This window comes from Vidua chalybeata, chromosome 2, assembly GCF_026979565.1.
Source record: "Vidua chalybeata isolate OUT-0048 chromosome 2, bVidCha1 merged haplotype, whole genome shotgun sequence".
Classification (NCBI taxonomy): domain Eukaryota; kingdom Metazoa; phylum Chordata; class Aves; order Passeriformes; family Viduidae; genus Vidua; species Vidua chalybeata.
The window spans coordinates 89442062-89470059 of NC_071531.1; the positions used below are offsets into that span (position 1 = coordinate 89442062).

Sequence of the window (27998 nt, forward strand, 5' to 3'; positions counted from 1 at the left end):
TTTGTTAGAGAAGTTCTTTGTGTGCCTCTCTACCATCTGCCCACCCTCTGTTCTTCAGGGCTTAAACAGCAAGTTACCAGGTGCAGTGGTGGTGATTTATAGATAACCTAGTTTATAGCTTCAGTGATTGCATTCTGAAAGCCTGGAGAACACTCCTGCTGTGTTGAAAGGGCTCATCTGCCGGTCCTGGCCACATGGCTTGGGCTGGTCACTCTCCCTTCCTCAGGGATTGTTCTCTGTACACCAGGTACTTGAGACATGACTATGACACTTGCCACCAGGCATGCAAGGACCAAGGGGAACTAGAACTGCAGAGACAGGGGGATGAGGCTGGAATTCATGGAATGTTATAAAATGTTCAATTTTTAAAAAACTTTCTGGAAAGTTGGTCTTAACTGCCAGCGTCATTGTCATGTCAGTGTCAACTTGGGTGTTACAGCTCTCTTACACAGATTGTTCCTGATCTAAAAGGAACATGGCTGATTCCTGTTTGAGCAGTTGACTTCTAAGTCAGGCTTAGTGTCCTGGAGAGGTAAGATTTAGCCACAAGTCAGGCTTTTTATTTCCCCACAAGATCCAGTGACCTGGAAGATGTGTCAAGAGTGAGTGTAATCTTAGGTTTGTTGCAGCTGGAGTGTAAAAACCAGAGCAGTGGTGCAGTGTTTCCCAGGCAGGCAGTTTTCCTCAGTGATCTAATAACACAGATGCTACAGCTGAGCACTTTCCAGATTCTTTCACATACCTTTATTAAGTTGATGTTGCATTCACTGTTGAATTCAAGTGTCAAGTCCATTCATATCACTTTGGAAAAGAGGCTTAAAATGGTACTTTTTTATTAAACATGAATTATACCTCAGAGAAGTATGAACAGGTCTGAACACTGGTGTACAAAATCTTGAATGCACTTTCATTGGTTATAAATGGCTTAAGAGAACTTTATGGAAAAGTATACATATGGGGAAATACAATTAAAACATGAAGGAACTTCCAGGCAAAGCAATGTGATTTTGTATTTAATTCGTTTATAAAAGCCCATTTCAAAAAGTTACTTCAAGTATTAAACTATAAATGGCAACATTTTCTTTGTGCATAGGATGAGTCCTATCTGTAACATACAAAAAAATACAATAAGTGCGTCGTTATTACAGGTATCTTTTACATGTCATCCCAAACTTAAATACAGCTCATTCCAAGTTTAGGCAGCACAATTAAAAATAACTTTGTGGGACATTGTGATTAGTGCAAATGTTGATGACCGTTGCTGGCAAATACAAAAGGAACTGCAGAGATAGAAGAATGAAACATCCTTGGGTTAAGTTAAAAGTAGAACAGACTTGACAGCAGGAATGCTGTCTCTCTCTGGAATAGCTTCATGATTGTAAATTATCATTTAGGAAGATTTAAGTTTCCCACAATAAAGCTGATAACAGGGTAAGGGACAGGAGAAATCACAGAGGACCATGCTAAGCATCTTTGTCAGCTAAGCAGTGTAAATGGAAGGGAATCAGCATGTCACTCCCAACACTTTGGTGACAAAGTAATACAAATTCTTTATCTCTGACACATCTACTTGACTGCTGAGCATGAGCTCTCTGTTTCTTAGGACAGGGGATAGGAAGAAAGATGGGGAAAGCTCCCAAAACCAAAGAAAGCAATCTGTAAACATTATCAGACTTCACTACCTAATGGAAACAAATTCAAGTAATGGCTTCAGAAAACAAATGACCAAACACCTGTTTTAACCCACATGAAAACAAACTACTCGTAGCTTCATGACATTTCATGACAGTTACATAATTAAGAAAAATGTGTATAAAAAGCTCTATATACAAAATAAATTGATAGAAATGAGTGTAACAAACGTGTTCAGTACTAAATACTTTACGTGCAGCTGCTCTCTTTGGTGCCATTTAGGGATAGAAGAGCCTCTGAAGTTGCACGCATCGCTGTTTTTTAGGTACTGCAAAAAGACGTGTTTATGAGCTAAAAGTAACTGCTGTTTGGAGCCTCTCCAAATGTTCACCCAAATGCCCCAGTCAGAACATACACTCTCCCCCTTGGAGAACATACACTATGAAACTCAAAGCTGTTGTGGTTTTGCTGTTATTTAACTTTTAAATAAAAATCTGGTCAGTTGGCACTCCAGATCCCGGCAGATTTGATCAATCTGTGTCGGAACCAGCTCATCTTGGTAAATCTACCAGACGTTAATACTGCTGCGACCGCTGCAGTTTTCGTCCTCTTGGGGCTCTGCTTAGCTAAAACTGGACCATACTTCGGTTACATCATGAAGTCTTTGTGTGCATACTCAATGGTACTGAAATTCGTCCCAACCCAAAAGATGATTTATAATTAATAGGGAAGAACCACACAAGACTAAAGGAAAGAAACAGTACCTGAAAACTGTGAGTATTCAGCACTCTGGAGAACAGGACCAGTTTGTAAGAACAGCATACCAAAAGTAGCTTGGTACTTGCAAATTCCACACTTGAGAGGCAGCTTTAACAAAAATATTACCGTGATTTCTACTCAAATCACTAAAAATAGAAGTGCCCAAACTTCCTCTAAACTAACCCTCTGATTATTTTAAATGGAGGTTTTTAATCACATCTGACTTGTATCACTACAGTCTCAAAATAATACTGTAGGAAGTCAATTAATGACAGAAACCTACTCCTCTTCCTGCCCTTCTTCCATAATACACCTTTGGTAGGCACAGCAATGATGTGTGTGTCGTACATTCTGTAAATAAATAACAGTAAGAAAAAAACCAGTATTGCGTAGTTTTAAGTAATTTCTATTTGTGGATTTTCCTGCCTCATATTCACAGGGACAGGTTTGTTTCAAGACATTTCAGAAAAATGAAATCCTCCCCTACATCAGGCTTCTGTTCTCACACTGGGAATTTAAAGTAATTTTTAAATTTTTTTTGACTGTATGTATATTTTTTTTAAAGAGAAAAGCAGAAAGAAACAAGAAAGCAGTTTCTAATTGCAGCCAATGTCAACGATCCTACAATAACTACTATGTATGGCTTGTAGTAGTCATTACTTTAATGGATCTAAAAGCTTAAGGGCTGCTATTTTTAATGACAACCTAGGTATTTTCAAGACTCCCTGATAAAGAGTAGGCTAAAGCACAAAACCAGCATTTACAATATGGCCCAGCACCCTAAACAGCTGTTTTCTCAGGATCCATCCCCATTCTGACCTCCTGACCATGGGGCAAAAGTACCCCCTTCCTGCAGCCCCTGCCTCTGCTGGCAGGGACACGTACGGCTGCTTGCAGCCCAGCAGCCAAAGAGCCATCCTGCTCCCTCATGGACTTGCTGGCACAGCACAGCCTAGGGAGTGCTCAGGACAGAATCCAAAGGCAGAGGATGTAATCCTGGCTGCCTTAGCCATGATACCTCCCCCAAAGCCCAGGCCTGCCAAGAAAACCTAACCCATCCATCCCACTCGCTGGCATGCCCTTAGAGTTCAGCAGTACAATTCCCTCAGAGAACTTAATTCCTTTAAATCAGCCTGGGGTTTCTCTTAGTCCCCAGTTCCCCAGGGGGAAAAAACCAAAAGGGATTAGGGGTGGTGAATGTGGGAGAATCATCTTTCAATCATTTTACTATGTTTTGTGGTTGTCAAAGTGACTTTCAGTAATGCCTACTTTTACACCAACAGTAACTCTGGCCTCAGGATTATCCTAAAACCACTGCTCCTTTTCTCACCTCAAATATGAAGAAAAATCTAGGACAAAATATTCCTGTGATCTGCGTAAACATGTCAGAAATGTCAGTTCTTCATGAAAAGCCACAAAAATGTCCATCAGATATACAAATAAGTGGTTTCAGAAGAGCAGCACTTGTTAGAAAATGCACATGGAGATAGCATAGTCTGTTTACTTGCAGTTTTTCCTGTAGATTCACTATCCTGACTAAAGAAATCAAACAAGTTCTCCTGATGTTGGCCTACAGGATACATACATTCATGGTGGGGGGGGTAGTATATGAAGTACTTTGGGGAGCAGGTGGGGGGAGCAGAGACCATATTGCTGAGTTCAATGATACTTAGGATTCTGACATACATTTTGCTTATAGTTCTGCTAGATGATGTCTGTGCATAGATGTGTTATACCAGCTATAATACATGGATGCAGTAAAAGCCAGATGATATTCCAGGCCCTCCATGACAGTTCCACCAGTGTTTGGGGCTGCACATTTTGGTATTCGGAACAAGCTGTTTGATCATGCAGTCTTCTTTCTCTGTTATCTTCCCCAAGAAATTTTGCTGGTGCGATACTGCTGAGAGCTTATGTTAAGATGGGCACTAGATGGGCACTTCTCACTTAACATTTAGAGAAGAAAAAGCTAAACCTTTCAGATCAATGTGTAGCAAATGGTTTTGTAAGTTTTGGAATTGGCAAATGCAAAATTTCTTGTACTAAGTTTGATGAAACATTCTGCAACTTTTATAAAGCATGCAAGTTTGGACCATTGCTTCTGTCTCAAGAATATCCAACAGTGAAATCATAAGTTCTCAAAGAGTTCTTGTTCCAGAAGATTAATATTTAAGAAAAATTTATTATATCCAAAGACAAAAAATACTTATTTTAAACCTTACAGTATACTTGATACCTTAGTATTTCCATCATAAACATATTTAACTCAAGCAGCAATCAGTCTGGGAGACAAACCAAACAGGTTTGTTTAGACTAAGTCATCAATTTGACTACTACCTTCAGTCTGTATCAAAAGGGCTCATGTCTATTTGTAATCAGCAGCAGCTGAACATCAGAAATCTTACAGACAGAAAAATAGTATTTGTCACTTTTTCCAGGTGCAAAATTCCAATACCACCCAAAGATGAGTTAGAAGTCTTCTCTGTAGAGAAGTGAGGAAAAAACCCCCCCCCCATGTTGTTTGCTGTAGGTCTTGAGCTAAGGATGGGATGGACTTGAATCCTCACACAGGAAACACATTTTGCCTTTTGTAAGCAGGTACATTGCTGCACAAAGCCATCAGTCTTTAGCAATTTCAGCATCACTTAAACTGGACTTGAAAGTGGGAGACTAAAGGATGCAATTTTTCAGTGTGCTAACACAGATCTATGATCTAACACTAAGCTTCTCATAAGTACCTGATATTTGTACTTTAGAACCAATAAAACCTTGTGCCTTTATTAAAAAGATAAAACAAAAGTATAAAACAGTATTTATAAACCATCAAAAGTCCCATGGAAAAAGCAGTACTCTGCTGGTTCTGTTTTCTAGCAACATACAACTGCAATATGATTTTTCTCAGGGGTACTTTACCATTTTGTTGCTGCCTTACACAGAACACAGCAAACAGTAACAGAAAATGTAAGAACTGTTAATTCCTTTTTGGACTGCCTTTTCCTTGTATGCTGACAACTGTTGGAAAGTAATAATCCATGTTTTTTTCAACTAAAACACAAGTTTTCTTTTTTGAGCTCTGTCCTTGGTATGGTTAAATAAATCAAGTTAAAATGATAAGGAAGCTCAATCCTATAGCAAAAAAGCAACACCCAAGTTAAAGGTTTTTGTGTTGTTGGCATTGCCTTGCTCCAAAGCACAGCTAGTAGAAGCAGCCCTCAGTCCCAAAAGACTTGGAGAGCTGTGATCATGGGGTAGACTGGTTAACAGGGAGAGAGAAGACATCATCCAGTCCCTTCCCCATCACCTGGCATCTGAACTATGTATATTCCCACTTCAGACTTGCTGACCATGCTCTAGGCTGACTTTTTTTTTCTTCCTTTTCTTCTGTACTCTGGAGACCTGCTATGGAAGTGACTTCTGCAGTGCCTAAAGTATGAAGTTTGCCCGTGAGGAGGTAAGAGTCTCTGCAATATACCCCCGCCACTGCAGCATAAAAGAAATGCATAATTCCCACTCTGGACCTTGTGCATCCAAGCAGGGCACTTCTGGATCTGGCCCTTTGGTAGCAGTATATAATTCAGTGTTGCATAAATGCACATTAAGCATCTTAAGGCATCTGTCTTAACTTCCCTGCTCTGCAATAGTGCTTACAAGAATCCATTGTACTGTGCAGAAACTTGAATTTCTTGTCTCTTCCTAAAATGTTCATTTTCCATTTTTTCCTGCTCAACTTCTTCCAAACAAAATTAAGTAATATTCAAGCTCAAAATGTGTTGCAGAAACCTAGTGGAACAAAAAAAAGGTAATTAATGGAATTATTCAATTAGCTTTGAAGAAACACATCATAGTGCATTACACAAATGCACCTGGGTAATATGATTTACAGACTTCTGATTAAGGTAAGTAGTTAAAGCAACTTCGACTCAGAAATAGCCTTCTGAGAGGTGTGAGTTTTTGTTTCACACTTCTTATGTTTTAGAAGCTTATCAGTGCTAAGAACATAAATCCATCACCACTGATCTGCATCTAAAGTATCCTGGATCCCTGACTGCCAATCCTGACCGGATCTGCATCTAAAGTATCCTGGATCCCTGACTGGCAATTCAATTTTTGAGTTAAATTGATAGATGTGAGGACACAAATGGTATTTACCTAGGTAAGGCCTTCTTCTGCAAATCAAGCTCTGTACACTAGAATAAGCCATGACTTTGCTTCTGCTGCGTGTTATGGGCCCAAAATCCAAAAATACAACTATTGGCTTGTTACAGGGTTTTATGGAAGTGCATTGAACAGATCCTGGATCTCACAGCTACTGTACAGTTGCTTAGAAATGCAGGATTGTAATTAACCATCTTGGCCTAAACCATGATCAAATCCAACTGAACTCAGAATGGTTCAAACATTGTGTTACTGAGTGGATTTAAGGTAACACATACCCAAATGCTTTTGCATTGGGTGCAATTATGCACTTTATTTATACAACTTTTAAAACTAGCGTAGTTTGGGCAAGTGTTACACAAAGTACAAATTCTTCCTTTATTAAATCTGGCCTCATTTTAGGAAGAGAGGGAGGATAGAAAAGAAATAAATCTCAAACTATTACCAATTAACTGTCTAGCTTAAAACAGTCATCTATGCTCCCTCTCTAGGTCAGTGGAAAGAAAGATTAAGACCTTTCTATAATACCCTATCAAAGGCTGCTGGGATGAGCTGCTTTCAGAAACTTCTATTCCACTCCATGAAGAACAGAAAAGCCTTCGTAACCTATTTATATCAGATTAGGTTTTATATAGCTGGAGGCTGAAAGGAACCCCTTAGGATATTCTTTTGCACATTTACACAGCATTAAGAAAAGCTGGAAGGGGAAACTTACCATTGGTGAGTTCTCATGGTTGAGTAGGTTTTTCAGAAGTCGTAACTAACTAGTCTAATCTTGGTCTTGTATGAGTTTACACTGAGCAGTCTGACCAACATGAGCCCAAGCATCACACCATCACCCACAAAGACCTTTTAGAAAGATTTTTTTTTTCCTTGAAAACAAACTTACCCCCTCCCAAAACTATAATTTTAGGTCAGAAGGCTCCTTTAAAAAAATAAAAGGAAAGTAAATAAAAGTAATCCTAAAATTACTGAGCTTACCAAATTCAAATGTAGTGTTTTATTTCTGATAAAAATGTGAATTACTTGCAAAAACATCCCTCCCACCAAAAACCCCACAACAACTAAAAAAAAAAAAAAAAAAAGAAGCAGGGGCTAATGACTCAGCTAGAGCTTTTACAGCTGTTAGTTGACCAAATAAGATTTGTTTCTCTTCCAGACAGAAAAACTTAATGGTAACTTATAAGCTCACTACAGTAGAAAGTCAACATAAAAGAAGTCTAATTTAGTAACTGGAAATCCACCAAGAGAACATTCATATATGCATCAGAATACACTGTATTTCCTAAATGCAAAGTGCACACAGGATACTTTAATGCAAGAAGCATTCCAGAAGATCACTGTCAATTCCAAATGTGACAGAGCAGTCTGTATGCAGAGACCTGTATTCACTTACTGGCCTTCCTTCCTCATGTGCATGCACCTTCCTAAAGAGCAGAACATGGCCCACCAATATGTGATTAAGAAAAAGACATTTAAGGAGCTCTTCCTCAAGACAGTGTTTCATCTCAGAATTGCATTTAGCATCAGATTCTTTTCCCTGGTCAGGTAAGAAATCCAGCACTACCCACTTTAATCTAAATTACAGGATTAATCTGACTCATCCCAGGCCTAGCCAACCCATGTTTCCTGCACTACAGCATTACTCCCATTCTTGTCTTCTCAACAGCCATTCTGAATTTTGTTTAGACTTTGCTATTACTCATCCAGCATCAGAGGACTCCTCTGCATTCTGTGACTAGTTGATTTTCGACTTTGAGATGTCAATTTTATTCATACATGTACAGAAACAGCAATCAATTATGTTAGTCTTACCTGTTTCTCATTGAGATGGTTGGTTAGTAATTAGCTGAGATCAGCTTTCCAATGAAACTATAATATGCTTTTTTGCACCTAGAATGTGAGAGAATCTCAGTTTTTGCAGATTTGCATAACAAATAGCAAAGATTTCAAATCAGAAAGCACATTGACCGTGTTGTGCCTACTTTTACGAAAATATTTTCCTCCCCCTGACCAAACATAAAAGATCCCAAGTCTCAGAACTGAAGTGCAAAAGTGGAATTATCTATCCGTCTACTATCCACTTACTACCTTAACACAATAACAAATTTTGGAGCAGAACATGGGATGCAAGTTATCCTTAAGTTCTAAACATCCTGACTTGATTCCATGAAACACATTTTCGTCTATATCATTCCAGCCAATTTCTAAGGACTTTCTAGGTGCCAAAAACAAACAAACAAACAAACCAAAAAAAAAACCAAAAAAAAAAAGGAAATCTGAACCACAAACAAAACCACTACCTGATTTCACATTTTCCTCTTCAGGGCCAGTTTCCACCCACTGACAATCACCAGATAGCAACCGATTTTGTGATTCACTGAGTGGTCGAGTAGGAAAGGACTGATTGGCTACAGAGCTGAAAAGTAAGCAAAGTCAACAGGAATTCTGTAATACCAGTAGCTGCTTCAGACATTTCTAGAATAGTGAAGTTACTTAAATGCAAAACTAATAACAAAAAACCCTACAGTGCCAACTGGAAATGGCCACCTGCCCTGAACCCTAATTCCTTTACGGGCTTGTTCCAGTCATCAGTCTAAAATAAACCCCAACCTGACACAGGCCACTCACATCTAATGGAAAAAACCCATGGATTGATACACAAGAAATGGCACCCTGACAATAACACTGCCACACAGCTAAAAAGAAAACCTACGCAGTTTCATCTGGAAGAGCAACCAAATGCCATTTTTTCCCATGCAAATGCCAGGGCCTTCTTCTGAACAATCTTCTGATTGTAAAAAGATACTTTGCTGTTTGCACAAGGGTCCTGTTCTTGTGTAAATTCCACAGGTTATGTTGCACTGGAAGCAACTTCTTCTCTGTATTGCCTTTGAATCCTCTAATGTCTGGTAATTCAGGTGACTGCTGTTGGCAACAACCTTCAGCTTGCAAATTCATTAAACTGTGCAGAAAACTTCTGAAGTGGCAAATGTAAACACCCCCAGAAACTGCACACAGAGACTCTTGTCGCTTTGAAAGTACACTGAAGATACAAAACAAGCAAATTTGGGAGGGATAAAAAGAAATGAGCTAAAAATCCCAGCATGAGAGATCTACTTCTCTTGCAAACTGTCTCAGCATTTCTTGTTTAAAAAAAAAAACAACAACAAAAAAAAAAAAAAAACAACAACAAAAAAAAAAAACCACAAAAACAAAAAAAAAAACAAAACAAAACAAAACCCCAGGCAAATAAAACACTTTTCCCCCCCATGGATAATTATTCAGTCTTCCCTAGGGCTTTTTTGATTGTTGTTAACAGCCAGTAAGCTCCCTTACTTTCTATATTACTGCTTCCTTAGAGCCTTATTCTCTGTTACAACAAAACCAAGATGCAGTCAAGTTTTTAGTCTTAATCCATTCTGTCCTTCACTGAAGACTTACAAACTTACTCTGAAGATGATAAGAAGCATAAAGAATTCAAAAACTAACTTTGAAATAATTTTTTCTCTAGATAAGTACAAATCAGTATAAAATCAGTATTTAAGTGCTATAGTTACCTTTTGGCAGGTTCATTTTGGCTTGAGACTGTAAGTTGCTCTGGATCCATAATCACCAAACGAGTTGGGAAATTACATCCATCACCCAAACTAAATGAGAAACAAAGACTCAAATCACTGCTGGTAGCTGACTTAAGTGAACTGAAACAAGGACCCATGGAAGAGGAAAAGGCTACAAGGTCAAATAAATTAGCTGAGCACAGTGCTGAACTCCAGCAAGGCAGTTCTACCACTAAATCAGACGATCAGTTAATTAAATCTTGGAGCTCAATTGATTCCTACTCTATCACTGAGTATGGATTGCTGTGCACAAGCACAAGTCTGTGGATTTCAGAAACACAGGTGTATTTCAGTAGACTGTAGCCCTAATCTTCCCCCAAACCAGCATGCACACATGGTAAGACTCTCTGGTATTTACAACCTCAGAAGCTGTATAATAAATAACATTCTGGTGGCTATGCTTTCCCCTTCACCCATAATTTTGAAATTAGCTAAGCCTTCTTTTAAATTTTAACAAAAGTTTATTGAAATGTGGTAGCAAAACAGATCGAGCCATCGACAGTGGAGCTTCTGTCTTTAATGACATGGTAGTTGAGCAAACAACTGAGTCAACTTAAGCTGCTGGTATTACCTCTGCTGTTTGATACCAGACCTCAGCTTCACAAACAGGTTCAGCAACATTTTTACCTGATACATAGCCCCCTGAGAGCAGTGTTGAAACACAATTCCTACTTCATTCTGCTGAAATCTGGTAGTGGTGGGAGTGGGCAGCACGTCAGTCTTGCTTCATCAGGCTTGTCTGCAACTCCCTAATGCTGGCTCAGCTGATGTTTTAATTCCAGCATTTTTCATCATATGAGATTTTTTTTTTCCTCCTCTGTTTCTTATTTACATGCACTTTCTTAGATGGCTTTTGATTCCTAAAGTGTCATCTACAGCAAAAGGAAAGCGGTCAAGTTTTTCCAGGGGCAAGAGAGGGTGTTTTTAACCTGATATTGTTGTGATGCAGCTGTTTGATCTCCTCTGAGTTGCTGATTTCTGCTCTACAATCACCGAGACTACCACCCAAAGGTGTACAATTTTTGCAATACACTTCTCAAAGTTTTTCAAACTTCTGCATTTAAAAGGCTCTTGTCAACAAGGGCTCTTTCCCTGTCTTTGAATGAAAACCCTGCGTGGAGTTTTCTCTTGCACATTTTCCCTGCACCAATATTTACTGTACTGGATATACAAGTTGGCTTTTCAGCTGTACTTTATTTTTTAGTAGAAAGGGAAGCAAGGTGGAAGTAATAGAATCAATTAATTCCCTAATTCTTTACTGTTCAGACTGAATACCTGGTAAAGATAGGAAGTAACCAATACTTCTTTTCATCTCCAAAAACCTCCCTTAGATTTTTGCTGCATCCAAGAGAAAAGCCATTTTTATCAGGACCATTTCGAAATGTGGGTGCACGGAATGTTTCTGTAAAATAAAAACATGCAATTCCTTAAACCAGTAAGAAATCAGGGAACATGAAGAAACAAATGCAAACTTCTCTGCTGTGGACCCAGTTTTGGGCAAGGTGAGGTGATCCTGATGAGGGAAAAAAAAACTTTAAAATCTCAAGAAAACAGAGAAAAAAAACCGCAGGGTTAGTGAAAAATAAGAAAATCAGGTAAGGAGAACTGTCACCTTGTCAGCTTTCTCTCTTTACTTTTAACAAAGACTGAGATAAAGCTAAGTACCATCAGCATGCCAAAGATAACCACATACATCCCTTATTCCTTGGTGACCTGCTCTCTCTTCAGCCTTCTTTGAGCAGACGACTTCCCCTTTTAGGAGTAATTTACCATAAGCACTGCTGGACCTAAGCCCATACAGAAGAGGTTTTTCCACATCTGCCAAGTTAGGAAGCTGAATTAAGAGCATTCCATGCTATCAGAGGAAGATGAAATCTATTACATTAGAAAAAGACACACCATGAACTATAACAAACCACCATCATTTTTCCATTCAGTCCAGTTACACCCTTGGCCAAGAACCGAGAGGACTCATTGCTCTCTCTCCATCCCAATACCTTGTCTTTTAAGATCATGATCCAGAAAGCAGATAAAGAATTGTGTTGCCAATTATGACCACTGACTTTTGGGTAAGGCATATATTGAAGTTTTCTTCAAAGCTAAAAAGAAACTGTGAATATTCCTTACCTGTTCATATGTCAAAAGAAAAATAATACAAAAAACACTCCTATTAACCAATCAAAAAAACTATCAAAAATTCTAGCTGAAAATTATTTTACTTTTAATCAACCCACTTATTTTTGAGACTAGAAATTTAAATTCCAGTGAAAGACATAAGATTTTGACTGACTTAGTTGTAGAAATACTCATCAGTCTCTGTCCCCCCCATACACTGCAAAAACCACTCTCAAGTGTTTCCTAGCCAGAACTTAAAATACTTTAATTAAATGCACATAGCTTGTTTATGCTGATCAATGCCATTTAAAATGTTTACGCATAAAATTATGGGAATCTCTTATTATCTAGGAAATGTGCATCAGTGTTTTCACTTTTATCACACTTTTACAAGCCACTTTGTAACAATAAAGTCAGTTTTCTTTCACAGGATTTAAGAATACTCATTTGTATCTAGTTCAAAATGTAGTACATATTCATGGACAGCAGAGCCTCCGACTTGGTAGGGATACCCAGCTACTCAAAGTATTAGAACAACAGAGTGGCAAGTAGCAATTGGGTTACATCACATGCCGCAGAGGTCTCAAAAATACAAACAAAAGAAATGAACAGTCATCATGAATCTCAATGCTTGGCTCCAGCAGAGGACCCCCCTACAGGCTCCACCTTCCCATTTGTTTCATCTTTAATTACTTCCACCAAATATGCTTTTTATTGCACAGTATTGAAAAATTCAATTTATATGTGATGACATATCATGTAGGCCTCACATTCTCACTGAATTGTCATTTTTCTGGACCAGGAAGTGTTTCATATCCCAATGAACTGACCTATAGTTGATCTGTTTTTGCCAACTAGCCAGCAGTGGTAGCTGAAGAGTGACAGTATACTGATGAAGAACATGGCTGCCACAAAGAAAAGGAATAGTACGTGGAACTTTGCATGGGTATCTGGCAATTCATTCTGGGGAGAAAGAGAGAAAGAGATTAATATGTTAACACTTCCCAGCAACTAAGGCACTATTGTTGCTGAACATTTCCTGCCACACCCAGACTGCTATAGGTCATTCACCTCTGTTTTCATCAAGAAAGAAAAGCAGCAGCTATTCCTTTCACATTATGTTAAACTGAAAAACTACAGCATTTAAATCTCATGGGTACCCCTTCCCCCATGTTTACTACTGTGAGTGCACTTGTTCATTCGTGGTTTTCAAATGCCCAGTAGGGGGCAAGGCAAAACATTTTCTATACCAGAAAATGTTAACTGTGCAGCCACAGCCAAAGAGACATGGGGAAAATATGTTCAAAGTCACTTCCTCTGAAGGGGAAAAAAGTACAATTCCTGCCACAAGGTAGTAATACTGAACCTAATTCTTAACTGGTATAATGAACATAAAAGGTAAATGGATGTCATGAACAAGTCCTAAACAAGAAGACATAGGATAGATCTTCAATTTTTGATCACCTCTAATGTTTAAGCAACAACAAGCATATACCTAGCGAAACAAATTTGCCATGTCTGACCAGGTAGAAGTGAATCACCAGAAATCTATGTGGAAAACAACAATTTCACTATAACCACCATAAAGAAACCAATTCCCACCCATATCAGATTGTCAATTCCACCCCAAACTATTTTCAGACTTTCAAAAGGCCAATGGGATTTGTAATAATACTATTCCAGCTCTCTATCCTCAAAATCACAGCACTTTCAAGCAGTTGACCTTTAACAACATTATGAAAGCAGAGAGGCTATTTTTACTCAGCTATTTACTTAGCATTACTGCCATTACTTTTTCCATTAGTGTATTCAGTACACCCATTTATCTATGGCTGACTTTCTTTTTTAAGCTAAAACACATTTCAATTAAGATCAAGTGCACATAGGTATATCCATTTCCCTGTACATGACTTATATTTATAGGCAACAGATTAGCAGTCTTCCTCCTGTGAAGATGTAAATACCTGCCATGAATGACTGGACTAGAAAAATTGTAGTAAGAACCACATTTAAATAATGACAGCAATATTGGATTTTACCTTTGGACAATTCTCTGCAGCTTTCCTGTGGCAAAGCTTTGCGCAAAGAAAGACAATTTATTAAACACTAGTATTACGTTAATACAGGGTGGTTGAAAACAGCACAGGCTTTGCTAAGAACAAAATGGCTGGTGTGCAAATGTGCTCTTGGATATGCCAATTTCCAAAGCACATCAGCAGCTTTAGCCCCTGTTCTCCAAGAAAATGAAGAAGTATGCAAGAGCCCACTACTAACTTCCAAGGCATGAAATCTTCTACTGAAGCACAGATGTACTGGAATTCAGATTGTGACTGGATCACTTTCAAGTGGTCGCTCAGCTTGGTCAGCATGACTATACCAATTTCCTTCTTTGCTAGTTGTTTTCATCACAAATAAGATTTATGTGAATATTCTGTATGATGAAACCATTCACAAAGGTCTGAAAAGCTCAGAATACTCCTGAGGTATAAAGTAATGGTTTATTAATTAAAAATCTTTCTGACTTCAGAACACATCCATTACCATTAGATGTATTTTCAGCCAAAACCATAAAAAATAAATTGCCATTCTTTGCACAATTTTCTTCATTTAAAAGAGATCTGATAACAAATCAGTGCACTTTTTCTTCTTCCTAATTTCCTTCAATACAGAGCAGTTTGTAGGGTGTACCTTTAGTATAACACCTGAAATTGAACCAGTGCTTGAGAAAACAAAGGAAGAAACAGGAAAGCTGGGTTCAAATTAGCTTTTAAATTCTAAACTTTATACCAAAAGAGTGGTATCTTGGCTAAGATGCTAGCACTTAACTGATCTGTTATAGGCAAGACGTATGGTTTTTAAATTCCATTAATGCGTGCAAAAAGCTTAGGGAGAGCCCAAGCATCTACATTAGAGTCAGGCAGATATACACAGCATTTTCAAAAGTGCTAGCTGCCATCAGATAATTCTACAGTAAGCAAGTGACAAGCAGAGTCCAGCTCTCTAAACTGCCATTTAAGTTCAGCTTCCTTTTTACTGTCCATTTTATTACTTATTTACTCACAATTCGTGCAACAGTCCCTCTTCCACCTGCAACAGGGATATGTTGTGTTTTGCAATCCACTGAAATCCAGCCTAGCAAAATACTCCAGTTGCTGCTTATTCCTAAGCTTCATGTTGAAGCAATAGTAACTCTTTCTACCTCAGAGCACACTGCAGTGTTCGCCACCTGCCCAACTGGTTTTTGTAACTTGAATTGCTATGACTTTTTTGAAATTACATATTTAAACAAAATAATTCTCTACAAGGAATTCTCAGGAGCTTATTTTGATACTAAAAGAGCAGCAGCAGCTTAGTCTTCATGTGTTCTGTGGGTCAGAAAATCTAAGTTTATTTCACTTGCATCTTCCTAAACCAGCACCTCTAAAACCTGGAGGATTTTTTGAATTATGCATGATTACTCTGCATAATCCCCAGGGAGCATTTACCTCTTCTGATTACCCAGTTTCAGCTACTGGTTGTAACTTCCTGAATGACTATTGCAGAACTGAAGCATCTTTCAAAAAAGGCCAATTCTTTACTGGAGAGAAGCATGCAGTCTTTGAGTGTGTATAACAAGCTTATTCACAGTGGTGTTCTAGCAGCAGTCCACATGCCCTCCACATGTGAGAAGAGTGAAACTTCATACATTGGTTATTTAAGATCATTATGCTCAGCAGCAGTACAGAAGCAGAGACTTGCAGGTGAGAGAGTTGCAGAGTTTACAAAAGGAAGTAATTTGCACAACACAATCTGGACTAGTAGCACACAATAGGCTGAAGTCAGTCACTATTCAAGAGTCCCCTACAAACTCTTTAACAAACAGAGTCATTTGATTGGTATCAGGTCATTAAACCCCTCAAACAAAAAAGTGCTCTCTGAGCTTGATTTGTTCCTCATTTTTCAGTATACAGATCTGGCTTAATCTTTGAAAAAAAACTCAGATCTGGTTTACATCCTTAGTATAGGCAAGAAGAATGAGTTCTAACTAATGATGTGGAACCACTCATTTTTTTTTATCCCCCTATTATTAATACAAAGTTTTGCAGAAGCACATGTATCTACCCAGGACATGCATCACATCCTTTATTTATCTATACTCAGGATTGAAAATTAATCTGGAGGACAGTGAAAGACACTGAAAATGACTAGAAAACATAATGGTTTCAAGGAGGTGGCAGTGCAGCAAGAATAAGAGTAGACACAAAGATAAGCTGGGAAGCATCACCATGCACTGTGTAAACAAGGCATCAAGCACTGGGCGTCCGGCCAGTGCTGGTGTTTGTGTCAAAGACATTTGGTTAAACTGTCATTTTATCTTTAACAACCTCTGAGGTAGAAATAAAAATGACATGAATATAGAAAAAGCAGTTACAGGTATAAATAAAGAAATCAGTCACTTTCCCTTGATCTACAAAACAGATTTTAACATCAGCATCAGGGTGTACGCCTGTGGTAAACATAGTCAGTGTAGTTGTTCCACTATTGTATGCACAGAATCAAGACCTTTCTTCAGCACTTCTGCATAGAGCATGAAATGTGCTGTGTAAAAGTCCTGCACGTGCAAGTGAGAAATAAAAAGGCTTTCTTCAAAAGAAGAATTTGGTAGGTGTGTAAGTCTCACAATGTTTCCAAGTATCTGCATAGGAGCATCATGTCTCTATGCAAGTATTATCAACAGTGCAAAACAATGGATTGCTACATTTGTGTAGTTAGCACATACACCTCCACAACCTCATTACAAGTTCTTCCCCCAGGCTACATTCCCCAAGAAGCAGTCCATACTTCTTTCAAACACTGGATATATCCAGCAGTTTGTTGCACAGTCTCTGAAAAACATCTGTGAGGAAGCAAACAATAAGCACTACTTTCTGAAGGTATACTGTAACATTTCCTGTTGTCAAGCTTTGTGGGGAAAAAACAACCTTGATTTGCTCAGTTTTAGAGCATGGTGCTCATCAAGCTTGTGGGTTTTTAATCCCCACATGGGCTGTTTACTGAAGATTTGGACTTGATGATCCTTGAGGGTCCCTTCCAACTCAAAATATTCAGTGGTTCTGTGCATCTAGACAGCCTCAACAGAAAATGTCCAAACAGCAATCTGTCTGATGCTGTAGCAGACAAAGCTGAGGATTAGCAATATACTGAAGCAGTCTACAGACAGCATGTGTCAGCAGCATTCTGCTTGGGTTTGCATACAGATGTAGAGAGAACCTTCCAAGAGAACACTTGCCTAAAAGCTTATGCACAAGAGACACACAAAAATTTGCAAGCCTACATGATTATGGAGCTGCCACCTCTTTCTGGAAATGTACTTTAACAAGTCAGTTATAAGCTCAGAAGAGTCTTAGCTTTGTGAAGTGGGTGACTTAATATGAGTAATGTGAGTCAGAGACCTATTCTACTGATAAGATCAGGGCATCACCAGATTCTGTCTTGGAAGTATCCGGAACTGAAAGCAAATACACAACTACATTGTCTATTGTTACAGTTCAGAAGTAGCCCATTCTTGCAGGAAGCATTTTAACAACTGAATCAATAATAAAAAAATAATCCCTCTTAAGTTTACTTCCTGTGCTCGAGAGTCCACTTCAACATTATGTCCGATGAACTTTGAAAGAGTCCTGCTGCAAATGTTGGTATTAAATGTTTGTTCATTGTAGACAGTTGTCCTGTGGCCTCTTTTGTTGCACTAACCATTATAAAGTAATGTAACAAAGCAAATTCTTTTTTTCGCTCCAAGCACTGACTGGTAAATATGTAAGAGCGCATCTACAGTTTCCTTCGAAATTGCGTACAAAGCACTGGAAAGCAGCCAGGCAGATGTTTGGAAATGGCACACTCACGGATTGAAAATTTAACTATTTACAGCCAAGCAAAACTGAACAGCAGAATCCGACCATTTAATTTGAAATATCTTTTAAGACCCAGCTGTGACATGTTTATGGCTTTCACCTCACAGTACTGACAGCTCAATTCCCACATGGCTCCTTGCTCTCCAGTGACAGGCTGCTATACAGAATTCACAGGTTAAGAGAAACACAGTACTTTGGCAGATCAGACCCACAAGTTTAGATGAACACAAACATTTTTGCACAGTTTATCTTACCTAATGCCAACTGTCTTGAAGTACAGCTATTTTGAATACATGATCAAGCTTCTCTTACCCTGACATGGCAGCAACCTTTTGCTCCAATAAAGCAAATATCAATATCTACTGCTGCAGATAATTGCTACTTTTCCCAGTTACTCTGACAGCAGCCAGCATTTAAGAAATATGTGGTGTTATTTACCCAAAGATGTGATCGAGACCCTTCCACTTGTGGTAACTTTTCGTGTGCTCATTAATGGAAACGGATTAAGGGAATTCTGCCACTAACACTTCAGCCTAAATATAGGAAGGCACACTACAAGTTTTTGTAGATGAAAGGGAACAACTACAGAAGGCACTGTGTTCAGCCTGGAATGTGATTGGAACAAAACTGATAGGAGCAATATAACACTGACATACAAGGATGGTTGCCTTCACATAAATGTTATTAAACATACAAAGATGCTATGGGTATTAACCATTTGACAACCGATAACAGTTGCAAGGAAGATGTATAGCATTTACAATGTACATATCTTAGCATTCTACTCATACCAGATCATAAAAGCCACTAATATGAAGTTCAAACATGCCTATGTAGGGACTCCAAAACAGAGCTCAGACAGTTCCCAACAAATTAATCTGCCTTATCTGGCAGCAGATTATCCATAGACAAGTCTGGGAAGATACAAAATTATTATTTATATTTCACATTTGTCAGTATTTATATATATACATATATGTAATTGTTTGATATGGTCTGTTCCTTCTTTATCTACATATCTGAATCCCATAGTCTCATAAAAACCTGAACTGTGCCACTCAGTTTTGATGGAGCAGAGAAATTGCACAGTGTCCTCATCAAAACTTCCCCCAGTTCCTCATCCTGGGCAGTGTAATACATTTACTTCATCAAAATTCATAAGGTTCTCCTGCTTCAGTCACTTTGATTGATGTCCTTAATGATAGTGAACCACAGAACAGAGTAAATGGTGAGTGACAACATGCTGATGCAGCCTCCAATAACACATGCAAGATTAAACAAATGAAAAACAACCAAAAAAAAAGCCTTAGAACTTACTGTCCAAAACTTTATGAAGTACTGCAAGACTGTAGCAGCAACAAACAAACAGTACAGTAAGGAATACATTAAAAACAGGAGGAAGAATTTGTAGTTAGAAAATCCCACACAATTATTCACCCTAGAAGGAGGGGAAAGAGAAAGAGGTTACTAAGGTATACAAAAAATAAAACAAACAAAAACCCACAATACATTGCAGAGCAAAATGTGTATGATGTCAGTGGTATGTCCAAAACATTCTGGCACCAGTGTTTCAGAAGCATTTTAAGCCACTATTTTGTAGGAAATTTCTCAGGCTGAATGATCTGGGCCTTTCACATGAATTTTGCCCCCCATGATTCTGTAGGACAGGACATGAGCTGGCAAAGCGTTACAATACAGACAGTCCGTACAGGAAGCAATTCCCACTACAATCTGACTGCAGTCACCACAGAAAGTAACAGGAACCTTGCCATCAATTTCAGTGCATGCTGCTTTGGTTACAAAACCACCCCTAAGTCAACTACTGGTAGTATTGTTTTTCACAGTGACAGCAGATAATATGTTTACTGACTACCAGTGAATACAAACTGCAGAAGAGTCTGTCTGAGGGGGTCATACATATCATCTAGAATCCAGAAATTACTCTCCCATTGCAGTGGGCATCTCCTCTCCTGCCAACACCAACAGAGTAAACAAAAGAAAGAAATGGATTTTCTCACAGCTCTTGTTAATGCCAAGGTTTCTCTATACAAGGAGAAACTGCATTATTTGGACTACTGGGCTTACAACTTTACACAGCATCGCACATTTATTCCCACATATTGAAGAACTTTTGTGGAAACACAGGTTTACTCCAGTAGTGCATTTTTGAAGCAACATCTAATTCATCATTCTTATACTGATTTTTTTTATTTTTTAATAAACTTACCATGGACAGTGGTGGTCCATTTTTAATACACATCTGAAAGAGAGAATTTCCAGCAAGTTAAGAAAAACAATACATTTTCTTTCCAAGATACGTAACTTTAGCTTCTACAGTTTCAGGTGTTGTTTTTTATTGATTGAATTTTTTCAACTATTTTGCCCTAGTGTATCTTTTTCAAGCCCTTCTCAATTCATACCAATTCTCTTGATTAGAGCAGCTGTTCTTTCACCCAAAAGGACCAATTGAGATTCAGAAGACTTAAGAGGAGAGTTTCTTAAATTAGCATGGGGAGCATTACTGAGCAACACCATGTAGCAGTTCATTAAGCTACACTAGTTTTATGTGCGTGCAGAGAAAACAAATCCAAATAATCTGTCAGGGTTGTGTGGATAAGGTGTGTTAGCCTGGCATTCACTTCAACTAAGTCTACCTTAGAGCTAATTTTTCTACCATTTTGTTTGCTGTTTGTCTTTTTTTTTTTTTTTTTTTTTTTAAGTTAATGGAGGAAAAGATCAGTACAAAGGGCAATTTGAATAGTTCACATGCCACTTTAATCCCATTTTAAAGTAAAGACAGATACTGGACATTTCAGACACAGAGACATTCATTGTATTTGCTAACAAATCGGATTTTAGCCAAAAGATGTGCATTAGGTTCTCCAGTTAATGAGATTTCCTCAAGCTCAGCCTACTGAACTCTCATGCATAGCCTCAGCCTTCAGTGCCTGTGCAGACTCCTCTGCTGATTCACAATGAAAATAGGGAATAGCAGTGATGTTTTTGAAATGTTAAAGGCATATGATTTTACTTGTCAATTTTTGAGATAAACATTTTTAGCAGAACACATCTGTTTCAAAGCTACAGAAACAAGATACAATGAAAGAGTAAAATAATAAGCTTTTGCTGGTGCTGGCATCTCAGACCTACCTTTCTTTACTTTCAATCTATATGATCTGTTTAATTAATTTTTTAATATAAGCTTTGTTTTACAAAGCTACAAGCAGGTTTCCTAAAAAATTCTGCCACTTTAGCCAATAGGACTGTACCATAATATTGCACCAACAGAAGGAACTGACCCACTGAAGACATGAACACACTAAAGTGATGAATGCAGGAAAGAGAAAATCTGTAATTCCAGATTCAGACACTTACACGTCACATGCAGAACAGTGGTGGCAGCGGTCAGGTTTGATCAGCTGGCATCGATCACAGTATCTGATTGCTGTATTTAAGTGCAAGGGTCAGGTCAGTAGAACTCATTTGATTTTATGAAAGCTTTCCCCCTTAACGTGAACTGAATCTTCAAAGAGCTTCCTGCCCTCCCCTGCCACACCTGTTCTCACAGACTGTCACACACTTAATCTAATAAGATATGTAGTTTTCATTTTTTAAAGAAATGTAACATATGAAAGTATTCATAAGTATGTATTACTACTCTACTGAGTCCATTTTCATTTATTCTTTGACTCCCAAGTCTTCCCATCCTTCATCCTCTGGTACTGCTCCCCCTTTCACCTCTGCACAGGGTACTAAGGCATTTCATTGTGAAACTACATTCTTTCAGCAAGTCAACATTCTGCACTGGCTTTCTCTATCCACTTCACCAAACAATGATCTAGCAGACTGGCCAGTAAATCAGTTCTTCCTCATCTTTCCTGGATATTTTTAAACAGACCTTTAGGTTTTTCTCAATGGAAATAAGACACCAGCACAGAGAGTTTGAAAGCAGGAGGAAAGCCAACACCTACAGCTAAACAAAACTGGTAAGAGCTGGTAACAGCTTCCCAGACCACTCCAGGAACTTAAGACTGGGATTCTCTTAAATGGAGGCTTGTATTCAGAAGAGCCAGGTGTCCTTAGACCTTCTTTGGAAAAGTCACAGTAAACTTCGGCAATGGTTATTCTGAGAAGTTTACATTTTTGGAAACTCTACAGGGTTGCTAGTTTCAAGAAAGAGAAAAAGATATATACACGTATAAAAGCTACAGATTTTAAAAGAATATACATATGCATAAGACAGAACTTTCACAGATCATTCATCTATAAATTGGAATAATATGCCTACATATATTAAAAGCAAATCCAGAAACAGTCCATAACTAGATTTGTACTGAATTGCAGATGGGAATGAAACAACACTTATTTGTTTTTAAATTGCAAAAGTATGTTAAGATCTTAAGTATGTTTCTCCTCATGCTGAACCAAAACAGCTCAAAAAGAAAAAGAAAAGAAAAAGTTTAAGTGGGGATAAAAGTGATTATAAAATTGAGCAACACATTTGATCTTCCCTTTTTCAAGCTATCTTAGCTATATTTGTTGACTATGTTTATTTTTAATTGCCACAACTGGAGATAACTGCTGTCATCTCTCTTCTTGCTAGAAGATATTTTTTTTTTTTTAATTTCAAGTAGTGGCTTTATGTTGAGAACCCCAGAAAAAGGACTGCTCTTTCTCTCAGGACAAACAAATTACAAAACATCATAGCATTTGCAATATATGCTTAATATATTGTTCATTCAATGGCAACAAATGAATAAACAGCAACTTCAGGAGCATACAATTATCTTTATATCTTACCTCTCGATGCTGTTGTCGTATAGATAGGTAAGTCTTTGGCAGCTCTTCTTAAAATCTCCTGCTGGGATTCTGGTCTCTCTTCTTTTTCATATTGCTCTTTATCAGCTTTTGACAAGCAGAACTAAGAGGGATGTAGAAAATTGATAGGAGAGTAAAGATTAATTATTACTTTGCTTTCCAAGCAAAAGACCCTTTGGGTGTTCCCATTCACTGACCCAAAAGCACCACGTAAACAAAAAAAAGAATGCTACAGGAATTACTGGAGATCTTTAGAACTCCTAAGTTTCTGGATGTATTCTGGATGTATTTAATCTCTGGATGTATTTTCAAGAAAATAATCTTTATCTCTGTTCCATTATCTATAGTATTTTCTCTTCAACACAAGGGAACACAGAGACTCAGTGAATTTTAAGGTACAAACTTTCCTTTAATTCATGATAAGCATAATTTAAGTGAACTGCGAACAAGAGGAAGGTGCTACAGTCCTTTGCTGCTACAAGGCACTGAAGTTCTCTTATCCCACTTCCTCTCTAACATAGAGAGGGGAACAAACTAGATGGGGGAAAAAAAAGGCAGGCGAGGAGTGTGGTGAGCTTCACAGCTCCAGCAGAGAAGCTGGAAGAGTTTAACTGGATTTTTAACTCAGGAGTAGTCAACACTAGTCTCAAAATTCTTAAATTGTATTGAAAGCAACTTCAGCAAAACCTGTACAGTTTGAAAGTGTGCTACAATTCTGAGTAAAGCCTGACAAGCATTCCTGTTGAAACCTCACTGAATTGTAAGCCTTTACCAGAAAATCCTGGAGAGCTTTTATTCATTTGCGAATCACTTAGTTTGGTATCCGCTGAAACAGTATTTCCCAGCAAGCCCCACAAAACCCTGCGTGCTGACAAGGCTCTGTGCAGCGGGGGCAGAAATGACCATTTTCTTTGGTATTTTTCTGTTCCAAAGTACTTCTAAACTCTGAGCTTCCTGCATGGACTACAAGAGCCCTTTTTATGAGCACACATAGACAAAGCATTCATGATAGAGAGTGGAAAATGCTATGTGTGCAGCTGGAACAAAAACTGGCTTAGTGTGGTTTAGTATGATCACATTTTCCTACCAAAAACTTGTGCATGATTAATTCACATAGATTTTCCTTTCATCCTGTACTTTTTTCTCTTTTGGATTACAGTCAGTTGGCAAGCAACAAGGAAGACTCCACTTAGAGCAAGGAGGAAGCAGTAAGACATTGCTGCAATTTCTGCTGCTATTTCCTAACCTCACAGCTCACAGGATCTAGTTAAGCCTCCTGTCACACATAGTACCATCCCAGTTATTGTACCTACACACCCTTCAAGGGTGAAACATGAAACACCCTTTTAAATAACCAGACACTAGAATTAATCTATGCAGAGGCTGAAATTAAAGTTTAACATTTCAGCCATCACCAAGAGTTTGACCTAATTATTTAAATTTAACCACTCAGATACATATTTATTCAAGCATGAAAACTGGAGACGCTCACATCAAAAGTTTAAGACAGATGTGAAGCAGCATTCCAGCAAACAGTAGTGCAATACACCTTAATCCCTACTACCCTTGTGAGTCTGCTAGGTGACCCAGGTCTCTGCAACCTGCAATCAAGCAGAGATTGCAGGAAACATGAGTACTCCCTCTACATGACATTTCAAGGCAAAACATTAGTGCACAGAAAAGGAACGCAACAAAAAGATTTAAAACTTTTTAAATTTGTCCATGTAACAACATAGTATTACTCCAAAAATCCTGGATAGGATTTTGGTTTTCCAAGAAGCTGCATTTCTGTTCTAATTTCAGAGCTTAATAGGGTTATGAGACCACAGTCTCTCAGGACAATAGCAGGATACGTTCAAAGGCATCAAAAGTTGTCTGTTACCACACAGCAAACAGAATTCCCAATGAGGTTCCAGCAGTTCTTATTGAAAACAGAAAGAACCCCTTTGTTTCCTTCCTCTTTCTGGATCTTGTATAATGCTGATTGTTCTTTCTTAGGACAAATGCACAGGGATTACACTAAGACAACAGCAGCTGCAGAATCTTTTTTTTTTAGTTCAATAGTAAGATCAGAGGATGCTATTTGTTTTGCAAGAATGGCCAATTTGAATGATTAAAAATATATACATTTACACTCTCACACAATGGAGAGATACTGAAGTCATGTATGTCTTTAAGTATAAATAGCATAAATTACTCACTAGTACAGGAACAGAAGGGATTTGCCCAGAAACAGAAAAAGTGGTGCTAGGTTTTAAATTTGGTTGTTTTTTTGCTTTTTAAATTTTTTTTGAGTGTGGTTTTTTTTTGTTGTCCTGATGGGAGAGGTTTTTTGTCCTTTTTCATTTAAAGCTAGCTGTAGAAGAAAATTTTATTAAATCTGATCTCTCTCCACAGTTAATATACAAAAAAATTCATTACATGCCATATGCCCAAGCCATCCCTTTCACTTGATGAATACAAAAAGCCTGCTACATCATCACTGTAACTACAGGAAAAGTACTGCCCGAATAAGCTTGCTATTAATGAAGAATTCAAGAAGACAGTAAAAGTTACTAGGCATTAGCATTAAGAGCAGCTCTAGTTCACATAGCTTTATAAAACCTAGAATAACACCATTTTGACCACATTTTAACTAGTTAACCGGCTTAACCATTTTCCTGCAAAACCATCCCAGAAAAAGCAAAACCAAATTACCCTGAAGACAAGTCCTTTTGAATTTTTAGGTTTAGCAATTCACAGAATCATTTAGGTTGGAAAACATCTAAGGTCATCAAGCCCAGCCATAAACCCAGCACTGCCAAGTCCACCACTAAAGCACATCCCCAAATGCCACATCTATAGGTGTTTTAAAATGTCCAGGGATGGGGATACAACCACTTTTCTGGTCAGCCTGTTCCAGTGCTTGTGACAACAAGCCTTTCAGTGAAGAAATTTTTCCTAATAGCCAATCTAGACCTCCCCTAGTGCAACTTGAGTCCATTTTCTCTTGTCCTATTGCTTGTTATCTGGGAGAAGAGACAGACCCCCACCTGGCTACACTCTCTTTTCAGACAGTTACAGGGAGCAGTAAGGTCTCATCTGAGCCTCCTTTTCTCCAGGCTAAACACCCCCAGGTCTCTCAGCTGCTCCTCACAGGACTTGTGCTCCAGACCAACAGCTTGTACTCCAGCTTCAACAGCTGCATTTAGACTTTTTGCTTAGCTGGACAGCAGAATAGTGTTTCGCTTTTTACACTTTATATTCTATAGCTTTAACATACAGATCTCTAAGTCATAATTAAACATTACAGAGCAGTGTTTGCTTTTTCTTCAAAACATGGGAATAACTCCTCTCAAGAATGTTTAAGGTTGACATTAGCACTGGACTTCACTCTTGCTGAAACAGAATAAAAATTCAACCCCCACAGAGCAACCAACACCTCCAACAGTTTGGGCAGTTTAAAAGCTTTGTAAAAACAAGGAAGAGAAGTGCAATATTTTAAATTCAGTGCCTGTATTTAATCCTTACATACACACACATTAGAGAAAATGGAAAACAAGGTAATCATCTTAGGTTTATTGGAATTAATATGGTTCTTTTTCAAAACAAAACTTCATCATGCATTCTTCCACTATTATATAAAGCTTCTTTGTGTAGTCACATCTCAGTGTTCCTAAACCTTAAACCTTGACTAATAAGTGAGTTCAGTCCTCCAGGTCATAAGTATACATTGCATTACTACCCTTTCTTAGTCAAACAATAGTCAAACTGCCTAAAAAGGAAACATAAAAATGCTGTCACTGTATTTCATTTATCAGTTTTAAAAATTCCAGGTTTCAAGCAAGCTACTTCATAGCATAGCACTGTACAAGACTGCTAAGCTTGTGATGATTTAAGCACACATTTCATATAAGGAAATGTCATTACACAAAGCATATGGTATTTTAAGATTAACTTGATCATTTTCATTCATGATACACTGTCATGCTGTTCTATTTTAGACAATGAGAAGGGAAAGGTGAATCATGCAGTACTGCAAACAAATTTCACCACTGAAAACAGTTCAGCTATTTATAAAAAAGGCATTGACATTTTCATAACATTATACTTACCTCATTAGAGGGGGTTGCAGGAGATGTGAAAATTGTCTTCCCATAGGACCATACAAACATGACAAATGACAGATGAAAAACTACAAGGTAGACAACTGCAATAAAATACAAATAAGAATTTGGTGAATATAGCTGAAAAGAACAAAAACTAAACCCCTTGATCTTTGAGGAGGGCTAAACAACTACACTTAGCACTCTAGGACTGTTCACTTAAAAACAATTAAATAAATACCCACCCTCACTCCCCAAATGTTATAGCTGCTCTTCCTCAAGGAAATAATGCTTTTATTACAGACTACAAAGTGACCTTGAATGCTTCCAGGGATGGAGCATCCACAACTTCTCTGGGCAACCTTTGCTGCTGCCTCACCACTCCCACAATAAAGAATTTCTTTCTAATACCTAATTTATACCTGCCCTCTTTCAGTTTGAAGTCATTCTCCCTTTGTCCTATCATTCCATGTCCCTGTAATGTATCTTTCCCCAGGACTCCTGTAGTCCCTCCTTCAGGTACTGGAAGGTGCTATTAGGTCTCCCTGGAGACTTCTCTTCTCCAGGATAATAAGCCTCAGCTCCCTTAGGCTGTCTTCAGCTGGAGAGGTGCTCCATTCCTCTGATCATCTTTGTAGCCTCCTCTGGACTAGCTCCAATAGGTCCATGCTCTTCCTGTGCTGGGACCCCAGAGCTGATGCAGCACTGTAGGTGAGGTCTGAGCAGAGCAGAGGGGCAGAATCCCCTCCCTGGCCCTGCTGCCCACACTGCTTTGGATGCAGCCCAGGACACCACTGGCTTTCTGGGCTGCAAGCACATGCTGTTGAGCCCCGTGGGTCTTCTCATCAACCAACACCCCAATGTCTTTCTCCCCAGATTGGATTGCCTCTCAATCCATTCTCTGCCCAGCCTGTACTCATGCT

The 27998-nt window shown here is 38.4% G+C and overlaps 1 protein-coding gene across 4 annotated transcripts in view; it reads right to left on the reverse strand.

Annotated features, from left to right (window-relative positions):
* Nucleotides 1-816: 816 nt before the first annotated feature.
* The window catches only part of ZDHHC20 (zinc finger DHHC-type palmitoyltransferase 20), a 49418-nt gene continuing 22236 nt past the window's right edge, over nt 817-27998 (reverse strand). The window contains exons 3-13 of one of the 4 annotated variants that reach the window (XM_053934453.1): nt 27085-27179; nt 22973-23093; nt 21548-21617; nt 20400-20432; nt 19490-19610; nt 13112-13244; nt 11442-11568; nt 10107-10196; nt 8850-8965; nt 8362-8439; nt 817-6171 (exon numbers count right to left, since the gene is read on the reverse strand). In XM_053934453.1, coding sequence (XP_053790428.1) covers nt 8402-8439; nt 8850-8965; nt 10107-10196; nt 11442-11568; nt 13112-13244; nt 19490-19610; nt 20400-20432; nt 21548-21617; nt 22973-23093; nt 27085-27179 — 944 coding nt within the window. In that variant the 3' untranslated portion in view covers nt 817-6171; nt 8362-8401. Of the gene's footprint in view, nt 6172-7373; nt 7472-7914; nt 7974-8361; nt 8440-8849; nt 8966-10106; nt 10197-11441; nt 11569-13111; nt 13245-19489; nt 19611-20399; nt 20433-21547; nt 21618-22972; nt 23094-27084; nt 27180-27998 lie in introns of those variants that run through there. The other 3 variants (XM_053934454.1, XM_053934455.1, XM_053934456.1) reach the window with 3 other exon arrangements.